A 15,464-nucleotide genomic window follows, 5' to 3' on the forward strand; every position below is an offset into this window, starting at 1 on the left:
TCTTGTTGCTTGTCTGTAAACGATATCGGACACAAGATCCCAACTCTCCTCCTCCCGGCTCCTTCTAACGTCCATTAGTCTAACAAGCAGCGGCCCAAGCATCCGACGCCCAGAGATCATAACAGTTTGCAGGCATTAAATCACAGTGCCCAGGCATTGTCTGACTAAAATAGCCCAGTAATATGAATCGACAGCTCTGGGCACAGTACAACTAACCTAGGCCTGAGCAGAAAAAAGAGAGATGGAAAGATAGAAGAAAAGCAGAGAGAGGAAATGGTGGAGACCCGACCCATCCTACTCTGGTCAGAACTATTTAAACATTATTGATAAAAGTTACCAAACCAAATACAGCAGATAGTTAATAGTGGTATATAGTGGTAATAGTTAAGAGTCCATTTAGGTTTTAACATGGTCATTAAACAAAAGAGAGTGTTAGTTCTGAGAGGAATTGTATGGAGGGCAGAGAATGTTGAGCAGTATCAGAGTGTGTCTGATAAGCTAGAGTAATGCATTTGCAGTTGCAGTTTGAAATTCCACCACAGCCAATGATGAATGATGATTAATGAGTAAGTAGTGGAACCTCAGCTGCAGGCTCATAAATAGCACAAGGTGACTTATAAATAAAACATTGCTTGTACATTCCTCACATTTCCTCTTTAGGGAGCATTGTTTTGTTTTAATGTTTGTCCTGCGATAAAAGAATGTAGGCAGATTAGCAGAGCTGACTGTCTGTCTGTGTGAGAGAGAGAGAGAGACATAGAGGTTGGTGTCTTTCCCCATGATAACAATAACAGCATTATTTATTCATATGCCCTTCTGTCTCTTTCTACCTGCCTACATTTAAACTGGGTCTTAAGTAGCTGGGCGTATAGTTTAATGTATATATTAAAGACATTGACAAATAGTGAAAAGTGATTGAGAATGTAGTGCAACAGTAGGAGAGTGTCACTGTCGTATGTTACCATAACAGTGTAAACCTCTTTTCGACCTGCCACCAATGTGTCTCCGGCTCTGCTGCACCAGCTTATAGATGGCTGAGGGGAGAGAGCACCATCTACCCACCTAGAGAGACCAACCAATTGTGCTCTCTCAGGGTCTGGTCTCTGATGGCGAAACAGCATGGCTCAGGTTCTCAAGCCCTCTAAACTTCCTGTTGGTGATCATGATTGACTGCAGCTGGTAGTTTCTTTGTGCTTATATGAAAAGGGTTAGTTTGACAGCACTTATATAGACCAACACACAATAGAGAAAGACCAAACAGAAGGATGGTTGTACATTTTCACAGGTCAGAAATGTTGAAATTATTGTTAAACAACTGCAGATAATCCGTTTAAGCAATTGTGCACAAATACAAGTTATTGTGAGATGTCTATAAGAAGACTCAAACCATTACCCTCAGCTGAGAGGAAATTGGTTTGGATGGTCAGGAAAAACCCAAGAACCACCACTCTTGGCACAGGCCGGCCATGAACTGTAAGCTGCTGGAATATCCGTGTCACTTTTTACAGTCAAGCAAGTTTTGAAAGACTGCCATCTAAGGTGCACCCTCCTTATTAGCTTAAAAGTTAAGTCACTGCCAGGAAATCAACAAATGTAATTGAACCAAACCAATTTTGCAGAGAAGAGTGTTTAAGTAACCAAAGATTTCTGAATTCTGCTAAAAGCTTGTTCAGGGCTACCAAAAGTTTTTGGTCAACTTACTAAGTACTTTATTATTAAAGGCATTTGTTTTATTAGGCATTTGTAAGTTTACCATTATTTTAAATTACAATCTATTTGAAAACATATAATATCTAAATCTATTACCTGACAGCACAACATGGTTTAAGGCGTTAGACACCAAGTACATTTGCTCTTCACTAAACATTTTATTGAAGTGCAGTTCAGTTCAATTCAGAAATTATGAAATTGTTTTGACTTGAATGTAGTGGACGGTTTGCTGCAAACTTCCCCAAACAAAAAGTATTTGTTTGTGTGTTTGTTTTGTCTGGTCAAATGAGAAGGCAAGCACTGTTTAATGCGGCACTCTAGTCCCTACACTGGTGTTTATCAAAGGCTGCTATGTTGCTGCCTGCGTGCCGTTCTCTTGGCAGTGGTTGCCGCTAACCTGGTCCAAGAAGCCATTATTGTGAGCGTGAAACGTGTCCGGACGCAGGGAAAAGATTACGTAACTGCAGCTCCAGCAGCGGGCTGACTAGCATAAACGCAGAAGATGCCATGCGGGGGGTGGGTGGGTGTTTAGGGGCTTGAGAGTCATGTTGCATTGTTTACCGTTTTTGGAAGTGAAACGTGTCTCTTATCTGCTTCATTTCTGTAAACCTGAGGTAGGCTTTGACGTCAGAGCAGGCCAAGATGGCAGATGGGAAAGATAAGCCCTGCACAGTCATTTCTGACATGCCGCTGACCTGCTCACACAGGGGTCCAGAAATTGAAGTGAATAGAGCAATCCAGATAATGGTGAGGCTGTCCAGAGAGCTGGAGCACCGCAAAGCTGTACTTGATCTCTCAACCATTTTTTGTAAGGTCATCAGGGGTATACTGCCTTCACATAGCTCTGCTGCCATCACACACTAAAACATCTCTCTTTTACTTCCAGCAACCTTTTACAACTCTCACCCCACAAGATCAAATAGAGCATATTCATCAATATAACATTACAAATTTTACATTACACAACATGGTAACCTCCATAAATAATGTAAACTTAAAGTAAACTGTAATAATATATTCCAAATAAGTCATGTAACCTATAATAATAAATATATTGTTAAAATAAATAATGTTAGTTTAAATAAATAATGTAAACTCTAATGATGAATGCCAAAGATAATGTAAACTTAAATAAGTAGTGTAAACTATTATAAACATCAAAAATAATGTATTGTATTTTATTCATAATGCATGAATTCCACAAAATGACTAGCTTATTCAGTTTTGCCTGTCCAGTCAACAAGTATTATATTATATTTTTGCAATTAGCACAACATAAAATTTTTAAAATACTTTTAAATGCGTTTTTTATATATTGTAAATAAAAAAGTATATATTGTAATGAATGTGACAGCCAATAGCCCCTAGCAGCCCACCACAATCCACAAAGGACATGGCGCACTGTGTTATGCATTTTGTTTATCTCCTGTTATGTTTTTACTCCTATTATTTTGCATCCATAAAATTCAAAGTCAGGTTGAGGTTGAAGTACCAAAGGGAGCTACAAAAGCTGACTCATTTGACTACTAATCTTGAGCTATTTGCCAGTTTTACAATAAATGAAATGAGAAACATATATTGAGGAGGTATGTGAACAAGTTATTACTATTAATAGTGTATTCCTATTTAAAGACTAGGTCTTATCTAATCATTTGACAAATTCTTGTTTTCATATATTTTATTCCCCAAAGGTGGTTTCAAAGTGGTGGTGCTGACATCACAACAGTGGTACAGCAATAATTACAGTAGCATTTTTGTCAGGTTTACAGTTGAAAAACTTGAAAATAAAAATGAAAAATATAAAAAGTATAAAATAATGTGTATGTCACCATTCACATACAGTGTATAATATGATTGAGATACATTTTGTATTAGGCTCAATCAGTAAGCTGCTATTTTGAGCTCTGTATGCTTTGTTGTCTTGACTGCATTGATCACAGAGTGTGTAAACTCTGGTAGCTAAAGAGAATGAAAACAGTACAGTAGTGCTGGGCTGTGTACAAGGTCGGCTGTAGCCCTCCAAAAGCTGAATGAATGCTCTTCCCTTGTGTTACAGAACAGGGTTGTCAAGGCTACATCCGTGTTTGAGAGCAACGCTCAGGTTCTGTCCTCGAGTGTGTCTGGAGCACTTTAGAATAAGATTAAGTATGGCAGTCTCAGTGTGTTGTCCAGTCACAAATTGACAACACGCTCCAATAGGGAGAAGATAAAGCAGCATATCTTTACCACGCTGCCCAGTGCTTTCCTGCTATTGATTAGCAATCGCTATTGATTTGTGTCTCAATGGTTTAAATAACCTGCCGAATCACACTTCGCCAATTCCCTCCGGTCTGTTGAAGCTGGGCGCAAGCCGATTCTGTCAAAATTAGGCATCCATGCTGATAAAAGCAGACAAACTAGTGCATAGTTCTTGGAAATGCATGTGATATGATAAGTGATAAACAGTTTTTTGTAATATTTACAACCTAGCATAAGCCAATAAGCATATAAAGGCAAATGTGTGGTTACATGCTGCTTAATTGCATCTTGGTGAATTAATTATACCAGGTTTCTGGGATTACATTTGCACTTGACTATAAATACAATTGGAGTTGTGCTCTGCTGTTGTAGCATAAATGTATGAAGATTGGAACTGGTTGATTGAGTTGCTTGAGTAAACTTGAAATCTAAAGGTTGTACTAAAGTAAACACAACAAATGTGTCCTTACCTTATTACTTCATATAACAAGTTAATATCACTAAGAAAATTTTGATTTTGTGGAGTTTTGTTAATTTATTACTTTTTTATTATTATTATTACTTTTTTTTATATATTTATTTTTATTTTATTTAGTTATTTTGTCTTAAGTCTTAAGTCACAGGTATTGCCAGCGATGATAAAAGGTATTAATTATTTATTCTTCAGAACTTATTAAAATAAATGTGACAATGTTCATTTTATCTTTGTGCATTCTGCCTCATCTTGTCTTCGTGCACTCCAATGGAAAATTGAAAATCCACACTTCTTTCTTTATTAACTAATTTGTGACAAGACTGTGAAGGTGAAGCCACAGGACATGAAGTTGCATTTTGTGTTGCCGAAAAGACACTCTGTTTCCTGTACAGTCCTCATATTCTACATTTATTGTCATTTCTTGACTTCAAAAGAAACAGTTTGGTACGTCAGTACATGAATTGAAATTAAATTCCATTAATCAATATGTCAATACTTCATTCCCAAATAGCAAAAAAAGAAGAAACAAACATTCTCAACTCTCAAGTCAGTGTAAAAAATATTTAATTCAAGACATTTTGGAGCATTATTGGTCCATTCATTACGAAATCAAGGAACACAATGAAAAACAAATAATGGCACCTTCAGAATAATGTAAAAAAAAAAGTTTAAAAAAAAAAAAAAGAAAGAAAGAAAGAAAAAAACTGCAACGACAGCGAAAATGAAGTTGAGTGGATTTGCTGAACTTAAACACGTCACACTTGTGTAACAGAAAAGGGTTGCCAGGGCTACATCTGTGTTTGAGAGCAACACTCTCTTTCTGTGCTCAAGTGTGTCTGGAGTGCTCTAGAATAAGATTAAATATGGCAGTCTCATTGTGCAGCCCAGTGGAAGTAGAGGTGCCCATTGGAAGTGGAAATTCAGTTAGAAGGTTAGATTCTCAACATCCCATCAACACTGCACTTGTGTTTGTAGCTACGGGAGCAGATACTGAGACTCTGAATTTTTTAATTTGTTAGAATGTTTTTGTGTGTGTAAATAAAGTCTTTACAAGTGTTAAAAGATAAACATCCCTTACAGTTTTGCCACAGCTTTTAGTTTGCCATTTCTCGACATCAGAACAACTGAAAATGAAAAACAGGGAACCTCAGATTCTTTATGCAATTTCTATATATAATTAAATTTCAAATTACAAATGTAAATTGCACATTGACACAATTGCACAGCTGTTATTATATTTTATTATTATTATTACCACCATTATTCATCATTACCTTCATTGTTCTTACCATCTCTACTATGATTATATTGTATTGTAAATGTGTGGGACAAACACACAGTTCATGTAAGCATTCAGCCATAGACAAAACTCCCTGATGTCAACAGAGAGAGATGGAGGGAGGGAGGCAGAGCAGTAGGGCGTGAACAAAAAGAGGGTGGGAGGGAGTTAAGAGAGTGCAAGACGGAGAGAGCGTGAGTGAGAGCAAGAACACCAGAGTAGTGTTGGAGCACTGATCAGAGCTGGTCTGCTCTAAAGAGCAAGAGAAAGGCAGACAGGCTGTCCCAGAGAGAGCTTTTCCTACACTCCTCCTCAGCACTGATGGGTAAGAAACATACGCATACACATGCACATACACACAGACAACACACTGTACTAAATGTCTGCTGCAAGATTTTAATGAGCAGTTTTTGTTTAAGGTGTTCTTTGTGTAAGGCAGGGGCTGATGTACAGTTACTTTTGCAATTGTAGTTAGAAGTGTCTGAGCTTTCTGATCCCTCCTCTGCCACACAACTAGTGTTGCTTTGATATTCTGATAAGCTGTGTTTTAGGTGCTCAGTCTGGGTCTGTACAAAGGATTTTGCATTTAGTGTGGGAACAGATCTTGCCAGGAAGTTGTTAGGTTTAACAAAGGCTGTGGTTACGTATCCACTGGTGCTGTTTGTCCATCAGTGATAGCGGAGATTGATCTTTTAAATAATGATAGTTTACAGACAGGATGTATGGTCAAACTTTAACTTTTGGATGCAATTACTAATGTACACTGAGCTGTTCCTTAACTTGGTGTGTGGTCTGATTGACTTGCAGGTGTCGAGGAGAGTTCATTTGAGATTTTTTTTTTCTTCTGTACTCTGTACAGTACTGTGTAAATGTCAGACACCACCATTTATATACAACCTTATGCAAATGTCTGGGTACCCTTGGTCAAATCCCATGTGCAAATGAGTACAAATACAGAGAACACACTTCTGCTCATTCAAAACTGTGTATTTGCTTAATTTAACATATTGCAAAAAAGGGGCTTGTGCAAAATAAAGGCACACTAAACATGTGATGTTAAAAGTAACATATGAGTAATTTTTAATTTCCCAAATATGTTTCCTTCAGAAAATAAATAGAAAGTGTGCTCTGAAAAGTATGCCTGTAGAGCAAGGGTGGGCAACCAGGGTTGGAGTCCAGCCCAGTTTGCTCATTTCCCTGCTGTAACAGACTTACTAAATCTGGCAATTAACAGGTGAGTTGAATCAGGTGTAAAAACTGCAGAAATCCAGCCCTCTCTTGCTGTATAGGATTTGTTTACACTTTTTTACACTTGGTGCATTCTCAACAACATATGTCAACTGTGTTATTTCTAGTCAAGATTGTCAAGCACAACACATTCTTTTCTTAGGAGATATTCATGAAGAAGTTAGATATAAACTAATCCCCTTGCCTATGAAAGGGAACAGGAGTAAAAAAACTAAAAAAAAAACTGATACACCCCCAAAACTGCCCCATTAGATGATGGGCACTAGAGAGAGGAGAAAAACAAGCTCCGCTCTTGCCTAAGATGTGAAAACATCCACAGGTGTTTCTGTCCATCCTTCCACTGTCAGAAGATGACTCAGTGCTATGGATCTATGGAGCCTTTTCCTGAAAATGTAAGAAATGAAAGTGGTACTACACTGTGCTGTAGTGTATCATGTGAATCTTCTTTTCTACTATGCACTCTTGATCAAATGCCTTAGTTTTATTGTTTTAACATCCTCTAAAATCTATTGTATAATAGACAATGCTAATTACATTCATAGCAATGTTCTGGTCACCAGCTGAGCTGAGGAAAGTAAATTTATATTATTGTCTGATTTGAATTACTTTGGTCAGGCAAGCAGATACTTCCAACTTTGGCTACAAGAGCGTCGATTTGCTGGCGCCGTGGGTGTGTTGGTTTTGGTGCGTGTGAAGTCATAAGAGCTCAAACTCCAAAATCTTCCATCATATTTCCATACCCATGTGTGGCTGTTTAGCTTCCAACAGGGTGGTAGTAAGCGCGTTTGTGCGTTTGCGCGCGCGCGCGCGTGTGTGTGTGTGTGTGTGTGTGTGTGTGTGTGTGTGTGTGTGTTATGTGGCCTGAAGTGAGAACATGGGCACACTTCCCTGTTGTGAAATGAGGCTTGTATTGAAGCCTTTTTCTTTGCCCTCACACAGCTTTTCTTTTCTGCTATTCCCTCTTGACTTCCCTGCTCTTTTATCATCTGGAGATCAATAATTAAAGACAGTGCCCTCCTCTCTCTGAAATGTTAGTCTATTATCTGAGCAGTGGGAGTTCGTCTGTCTATGTGGAATGTTGTTACTCATAACGCAGCTAGAGCCACTTGGTTACTGTGGACTACCCTAAAAAATGAGACAGAATATAGATAGTTAAACCAATGCATCCATTTAAAGGGAAAAAAGAAATCATTTGATCCCAGTAGCCAAAACTGTACCCAAAATGTAACCAAGAAGTAATGAAAGGTTATACCATTCCTATTGTTTTACATCATCAGCCACATGCCTTAAACTGTGCCTGATCAGTAATCTTAAAATAACTCATTTATGTGGTTTATGACACTTAATGCCTAGCTGCTATCTATAGACAAAACATTGAGAAGAGAACATGTTTCTTAATCTAAAATACACTTACAATCTCCTCAAGTTTTGGAACTGCAAGGCATTTGGGTTTGATGTTGAAAGGTGAGTCATGTATATAAGAATGTCAACCTTTATTTACTGGTATTTACATCCATCTATCATCTCATATTCATCCTTTGATCTCAAGCCCATATTGTCTTCAATGTATATCCAAAACAGAAGAAATGGCCTTGCTTTTCCAATATGTTCTGTGTGTGTGTGTGTGTGTGTGTGTGTGTGTGTGTGTGTGTGTGTGTGTGTGTGTGTGTACTCATTAGCCTCATGTGGTTTCGGACACTGTTCATTAAATGACATAATGCTAAAAAGTAAGTAGAAAGTGGTTGGTGTGGCGCTATGCATAACACCACTACCTGCCAGTGAGCTACCACACCAATTTCCGGTCTGGGTGACTGTGCTGCACTACACCAATAACCTTTGGCAAGACTCCTAACACTGCATTGGCCCACCTCTGTAATACAAGTAATCGTGTAAGTCGCTTTGGATAAGAGCATCAGCAAAATGCCGTAAATGTAAAAACTGTAGAAAGTAAAGACAACATTCAAGCAAAATGAATGGATCCTGTTACAGTTTAGTGCAATGTCAGGGAGACTGGAATTGACCATATTTTGCTCCAAACAGGCCATTGGCAATCGGCCAATGTATTACTTTGATTTTGGCAGATTTGTATTGCATTTGCCTTGCTTTGCTTTGATTTTTTGTTACTTACATAGGCAGCTTTTTTTTTTTTTATTATTTAAAATGTCAGTTTTGCTCAGTAAAAATTATGTACATCGCAGCTTTCAGTAACAAAAAGAAGTTGTCAAGTTGTCATAGAGCTCGGTTAGAGAGTCGTTTTTATTACTATCCAATGAAAAAAAAATTTAATCATATTTGTCTGTAAAAAATTACTAACGTCTAAACAAGACTGAGCCCTTTTAGAAACAAGTCATGTGGACTGATGATGTAAAAATAGAACTTTCTGGCTACAATAAGTAAATGTATGTTTAGAGAAAAAAGGGTGCAGAATTTCACGACAACTGATATGATGTGAATAATACATACAATAATACACAAAAGATTCTCAGAACTATGTTAAATCCAGCAGTCATGTTGAATTTTCAGTGATGCTAGAAGCTTAGCAGCAAAAGTGCTGCAATCTACCCCTGTACAGTAGCATCTGCCATGTTAAGTGCATTTGCATTCTGCATCCAAGGAAACATCAATTCATTACCAAAAAGAATCTGCTGTTAACGTCCTATAGTGCCGCTGTGCTTATGCAACGTTGGCCAGCCATTCTTGGCTGCGTATTGCTAACTCAGCTCCACTGCTCTGATCTGCTACTCTGATAATCCACTAGCACCGGGCTGTGCCTCATTTATTTCCACATAAAAGAAACACCTTGAGAAGTGCCATGCTGTTAATTTCCCCAGAGCCTTATGGGCTTGAAAAGTACTATGAGCTATTACTGCTACGGCTTCCAGTGATAATTTGACAATGAATCATAGCTTCTTGGCGTCTGTCAGTGATGGTGAGGGTATGTGTGTGAGTGTGTTTTTGTGTCTGTGTGTGAGGACCAGAGAGAGATAGTGGTAGAAAGTGGGAGAGAGTCCTCATGTAAAGGGAAAACTCTTTGAAAGCATGTGTAAAAGGGAGAGAATTTGTCCACGCTTTGCATTATGGCCGGAGGGTCATTAACAGCAAGCTTCAGACAGAGCTGCAGGTAAATGTATCAGCGCCTCTCGAGCTGTTTGTTAGCCTGTAAACAAATATTTCCCCCCTACCGCTGGTATTTATTCAGAGCTGATGTGGAGGAAGCCGTTGGTCTTGGAGTGTTTCCTGATGTAGGTAGTGCTGGACCGCCGGGCCTGTTCCTCAATAGACTCTTTGTGGCTTTGGCTGGCTAATTCTCTGTACAGCTCCACACTGCACTCTCTGCCTGCAACCTCTGGGATCTGCAGCCGCTTGCTTTATTGAAGAATCAGATAATTGGGCACCTTAAATAAATGTTTTCACTCTCTTTCTAACATCTCAAAATGTAACTAAGATGTTATGCCTCAATGGACTGGCGTCTAAGCAGAGCAAGATTTGTCATTAGGAATGGTCAGCTGGTGGTGCAACCCATGTTAAGAAGATAAAATAAGGTTTTATCTTATCTTCCTGTTTTTCTTTAGCAATTTGGAAATGTTTAATATCCATTGGAGGAGTATAGCAGCGTCCAACACCTTTTTTTCCAACCTGAGGCAACATCTGCATGGAAAAAATCCAGATGGGTCTAATCAGGTGATCGCTGATTTTACTGAAAAACAGTAGGTAATTCAGCCTGTAATTTTATCAGAGTACGACAGAGGAAAAACACAGACATTGTCGACCCGGACGAGAATAAACTCACAGGGGCGAGAATTACCCCAAAACCTTATGTAAGTGTAGTCCTGTGTAAATATGGCTTAAACCTTTTTCTAATAAAAAGGATCTGCTGCTTTTTTCAGTGGTGTTTGAGCATTGTGCCACAGACACTTGTTTTTTACCGTTGGGGAATGTTGGGGTTTGTTATAGAATATTTGGTTGTTATTCTCTGGCCTTAATACCACCACACGTTTAAAGAAAAAAAAAGTAGCACTTAATGAAAACAACATCATGTTAAGCATGGGTTAATCCATTATGCTTTAGGTTGTGTGGCTGCCATTGGTGCAAGAAACATTAAACTGGTGCTTTAAAAAAGTTTTTGCTCCCTTCCCAATTGTGTTTCTTCTTGTATTTTGCATATTTGTCACCTTTAAATTGTTACATTCTCAGGACCACCAACATTCCTGCAATTAGTGGCCTAATGCTATGTCAGTATTGCAAAAGCCATTATCACACATGTCTAACCCCCTTATAATATTATACATGCCTTGTTCAAAACTTTGATTCTCTCTCTTTTTTTATCTCTATCTCTGTCTTTTTTTTTTTTTTTTTTTTTTTTTTTAAAAGTTGACCTGAGCTCTGCTCTTCCTCTGAGAGTTCCCCCAGCGGCCATTCCAATGGACCTGCGAGTGGATTCGTCTCCTGGTGCTGGTTCGGGTACAGGCACAGGCCTAGTGTCAGATGGAGTGGACTCAGGCCTGCGAGAGCAGCAGCTGCAGCAGGAGCTCCTGGCATTGAAACACAAGCAGCAGGTCCAGCGACAGCTTCTCATTGCTGAATTCCAGCGGCAGCATGAGCAGCTTTCACGTCAGCATGAAGCCCAGCTGCAAGAGCACATCAAGGTCAGGGATATTGTTACTCCCTCTTCACCTTTGGATTGCCGTATTCCTTTGTTTTCTTCTTTTGTAGATGAGCTTTGCCTATTGTACCTTAAGTAGAATATGAAAAACCCTTCATTTTAAGGGGACAATTAATTTCCTAGAAACCAACTCTTCTAATAAGCTCTAGTTCAACAAAAGTAGAGATGTACTCTCTCTCTCTCTCTCTCTCTCTCTCTCTCTCTCTCTTACTTTTGATATCATACACCTGCGCTGGTTAACATTGTGGTGAATGATGGGATGAGGGAAGGACATCCTGCCCACACAAATGGAGAAAAGCTGTAGCATCGTAGTGGATCAAACCTACATTTATGATCGAATGATCAGGCCAAAACACTCTTTCTCTGCTTTTAAACACACTGTTTTGGGCATGTGGTATTGCCACTTGTCCATAATTTCTGCAATAGTTTGCATTTAAGCAGTTGTGACAAAAATGTGATATGGCATAGTAGCTTTGCACACACACTTTACATACTTATAAGGTAAGTACGAAGGTGGTAAGTGCAAACGCAGGTAGGCACGATATTCTTCAAATCTTCATTTTCTGCTTTAAAAGTCCACACTGCAGGCATTGTGTTAATCTACTACTGTCTGTCTACCACAGTGTTATTATTAGGGTTGTATAGTATAGATATATACAGTGTCGAAAAAAAGTATTTAGTCAGTCACCAATTGTGCAAGTTCTCTCACTTAAAAAAATGAGAGAGGCCTGTAATTGACATCATAGGTAGACCTCAACTATGAGAGACAAAATAAGAAAAGAAAATTCTGAAAATCACATTGTCTGATTTTGAAAGAATTTATTTGCAAATAATGGTGGAAAATAATTATTTGGTCACCTACAAACAAGCAAGATTTCTGTCTGTCACAGACCTGTAACAACTTCTTTAAGAGGCTTCTCTGTCCTCCACTCATTACCTGTGTGAATGACACCTGTTTGAACTCGTTAACAGTATAAAAGACACCTGCCCACAACCTCAAACAGTCACACACTCCAAACTCCACTATGGTGAAGACCAAAGAGCTGTCGAAGGACACCAGACACAAAATTGTAGACCTGCACCAGGCTTGGAAGACTGAATCTGCAATAGGCAAGCAGCTTGGTGTGAAGAAATCTACTGTGGGAGCAATAATCAGAAAATGGGAGACCTACAAGACCACTGCTAATCTCCCTCGATCAGGGGCTCCACGCAAGATCTCAGCCCATTGGTTCAAACTGATCACAAGAACAGTGAGCAAAAATCCCAGAACCACACGGGGGGACCTAGTGAATGACCTGCAAAAAACTGGGACCAACGTTACAAAGGCTACCGTCAGTAACACACTGCCGCCGCCAGGGACTCAGATCTTGCAGTGCCAGACGTGTTCCCCTGCTTAAACCAGTACATATCCGGGCGCGTCTGAAGTTTGCTAGAGAGAATTTGGATGTTCCGGAAGAGTATTGGGAGAATGTCTTATGGTCAGATGAAACCAAAGTAGAACTGTTTGGTACAAACACAACTCGTTGTGTTTGGAGGAGAGTAAATGCTGAGTTGCATCCAAAGAACACCATACCAACTGTGAAGCATGGGGGTGGCAGCATCATGCTTTGGGGCTGTTTCTCTGCAAAGGGACTAGGACGACTGGTCCGTGTACATGAAAGAATGAATGGGGCCATGTATTGTGAGATTTTGAGTGCAAACCTCCTTCCATCAGCAAGGGCATTGAAGATGAAACGTGGCTGGGTCTTTCAGCATGACAATGATCCCAAGCACACTGCCAAGGCAACAAAGGAGTGGCTTCGTAAGAAGCATTTCAAGGTCCTGGAGTGGCCTAGCCAGTCTCCAGATCTCAAACCCCATAGAAAACCTTTGAAGGGAGTCTGTGTTGCCCGCCGACAGCCCCAAAACATCACTGCTCTAGAGGAGATCTGCATGGAGGAATGGGCCAACATACCAGCAATGGTGTGTGCCAACCTTGTGAAGACTTACAGAAAACGTTTGACCTCTGTCATTGCCAACAAAGGATATGTAACAAAGTATTAAGATAAACTTTTGTTATTGACTTATTTTCCACCATTATTTGCAAATAAATTCTTTAAAAATCAGACAATGTGATTTTCAGAATTTTTTTTCTCATTTTGTCTCTCATAGCTGAGGTCTACCTATGATGTCAATTACAGGCCTCTCTCATCTTTTTAAGTGGGAGAACTTGCACAATTGGTGACTGACTAAATACTTTTTCCCCACTGTAAATACTCATAGTATAAAAACACACTACCAAACTTTTTAATGCAATCAGAACAGTGGAATCTGCAGACCATGTTCCATGTCATTAAACATATTAATGTTATTTTACAAAGCCCCCCCCCCCCCCGATCATTTGTCTCTTCGCTGTTTAATCATGGGTATCTGATGTAGTAAAAACATTTAACAGTAAACATCAGTGTGAGGGTCGCCTGCCTCGTGATCCCGAACCAAGGTTTCACAGGAAGCACAGAATGCTAAGAAAACACAGTCTATGAAATTACATCTAATTAAATTAATCAAATATTGGCACAGGCCTGGCTACTTAAGGTCTCTGGGTGCAGCGTATACTGCAGATGCTCAGAGCCGTGTTTACTCTCACACAGGTCGAGAAGCTGGCTGGTTTGGAGGCATGTCCTTGGCCTATTGTACACAAAGCCATTGACCCAACATCTCAAATATCATTACTTGCCATGTGCCTGGCTTGTAATTAGCAATATGTGCTGGGTGAATGGAGGTGTTGTCCAGGGCGGTACCCTCTAAGTTGACTCACCAGCTTATTAGCTGCTCTTGGTTCAGATAGATTCTGGATGTCAACTAAATGTACTTACTATGTGTTTCTATGTATTTATTTATATATTCATTTATTTTTGTATTTTAACAAGTGAATTTAAGTTAAAACTGCAAGCAGAGGTTTGCGAGTCTTTGTAGGTGACTTGTTCTGCTTAACATATTGGTCACATGCATTAGTTGTGCGCTTAAGGGTGTTATGAAAAAATGCAAAGATACTTGTAAATAAACTTGCTTTGAAATTTGTAAAGATAATACTGAGAAGGTGAAATTAAAAAGGTACTGCAGTCCATAAGTAGACTTATTATAAGTAGTCTTATTGTCACTTTTATGAACTCTTGTATCTCTGTTTTTACTGTTTGTTTTTTTTTTTTACTTTTTAACATGATGTAAATCTACCAGTTGTTCTTTACATTGTGTTATGATAATTGTGTTAACAAAGTTATGATAGAATAGAAATGTTTAAACCGCCCCAACAGATTGAGTGCATGTTCCATGTGCCACTCACTCACTACCCTCCTAAACACGTACATTCCCCACACACTCTTGGTGCATATCTTTCTGTCCCAGAGGGGTTCCCAGCCCCTCAAATTAGGGTCGATATCCAATCATGTTTAGTTCATTTTTAATATGACTCTGTAAAGGAACTGGGAGCAGTTTTTGTTGTTTCCCTTCACAATTTACCACAAATTGTTCTTGCCCTGATGCAGAAGGATATCCAAACAAGTTAGCAAGCCAGTGGTTTAGATTTCTCTGATTAGCAAATCAGGCTTGAGGCATGTGGACTACCTGAAGAGACAAACATTTTTTGGAATTGCCTTAACAGTTCCCAGACCTAAACTTCATAAGCATAAACAATGCTGCTAAAGCTAGTAGAAAACATAGTTTTTCCAGCTTATAAAGAGTTCATCCTGCTTCTGTTGGAGTAACTGTCTCTACTAAGGATAAGGATAGACAGTATAGACCGTTACTCCAACAAGGGCAGGATGAACTCTAACAGTGAATAAGCTGGTGTCCCACGAACATTGTGTGTGTGT

General features: G+C 39.1%; 1 protein-coding gene across 9 annotated transcripts in view; it reads left to right on the top strand.

The window, feature by feature from the left end:
* The window catches only part of LOC140559965 (histone deacetylase 4-like), a 92,773-nt gene that overhangs the window by 26,215 nt on the left and 51,094 nt on the right, over window positions 1-15,464 (top strand). For 8 of the 9 annotated variants that reach the window (XM_072683820.1, XM_072683823.1, XM_072683821.1 and 5 more), the window contains one exon: window positions 11,322-11,596. In XM_072683820.1, the coding sequence (XP_072539921.1) occupies window positions 11,322-11,596 (275 nt within the window). Of the gene's footprint in view, window positions 1-5,933; window positions 6,028-11,321; window positions 11,597-15,464 lie in introns of those variants that run through there. The other variant, XM_072683825.1, reaches the window with a different exon arrangement.

This window comes from Salminus brasiliensis, chromosome 7 (assembly GCF_030463535.1).
Source record: "Salminus brasiliensis chromosome 7, fSalBra1.hap2, whole genome shotgun sequence".
Lineage (NCBI taxonomy): Eukaryota > Metazoa > Chordata > Actinopteri > Characiformes > Bryconidae > Salminus > Salminus brasiliensis.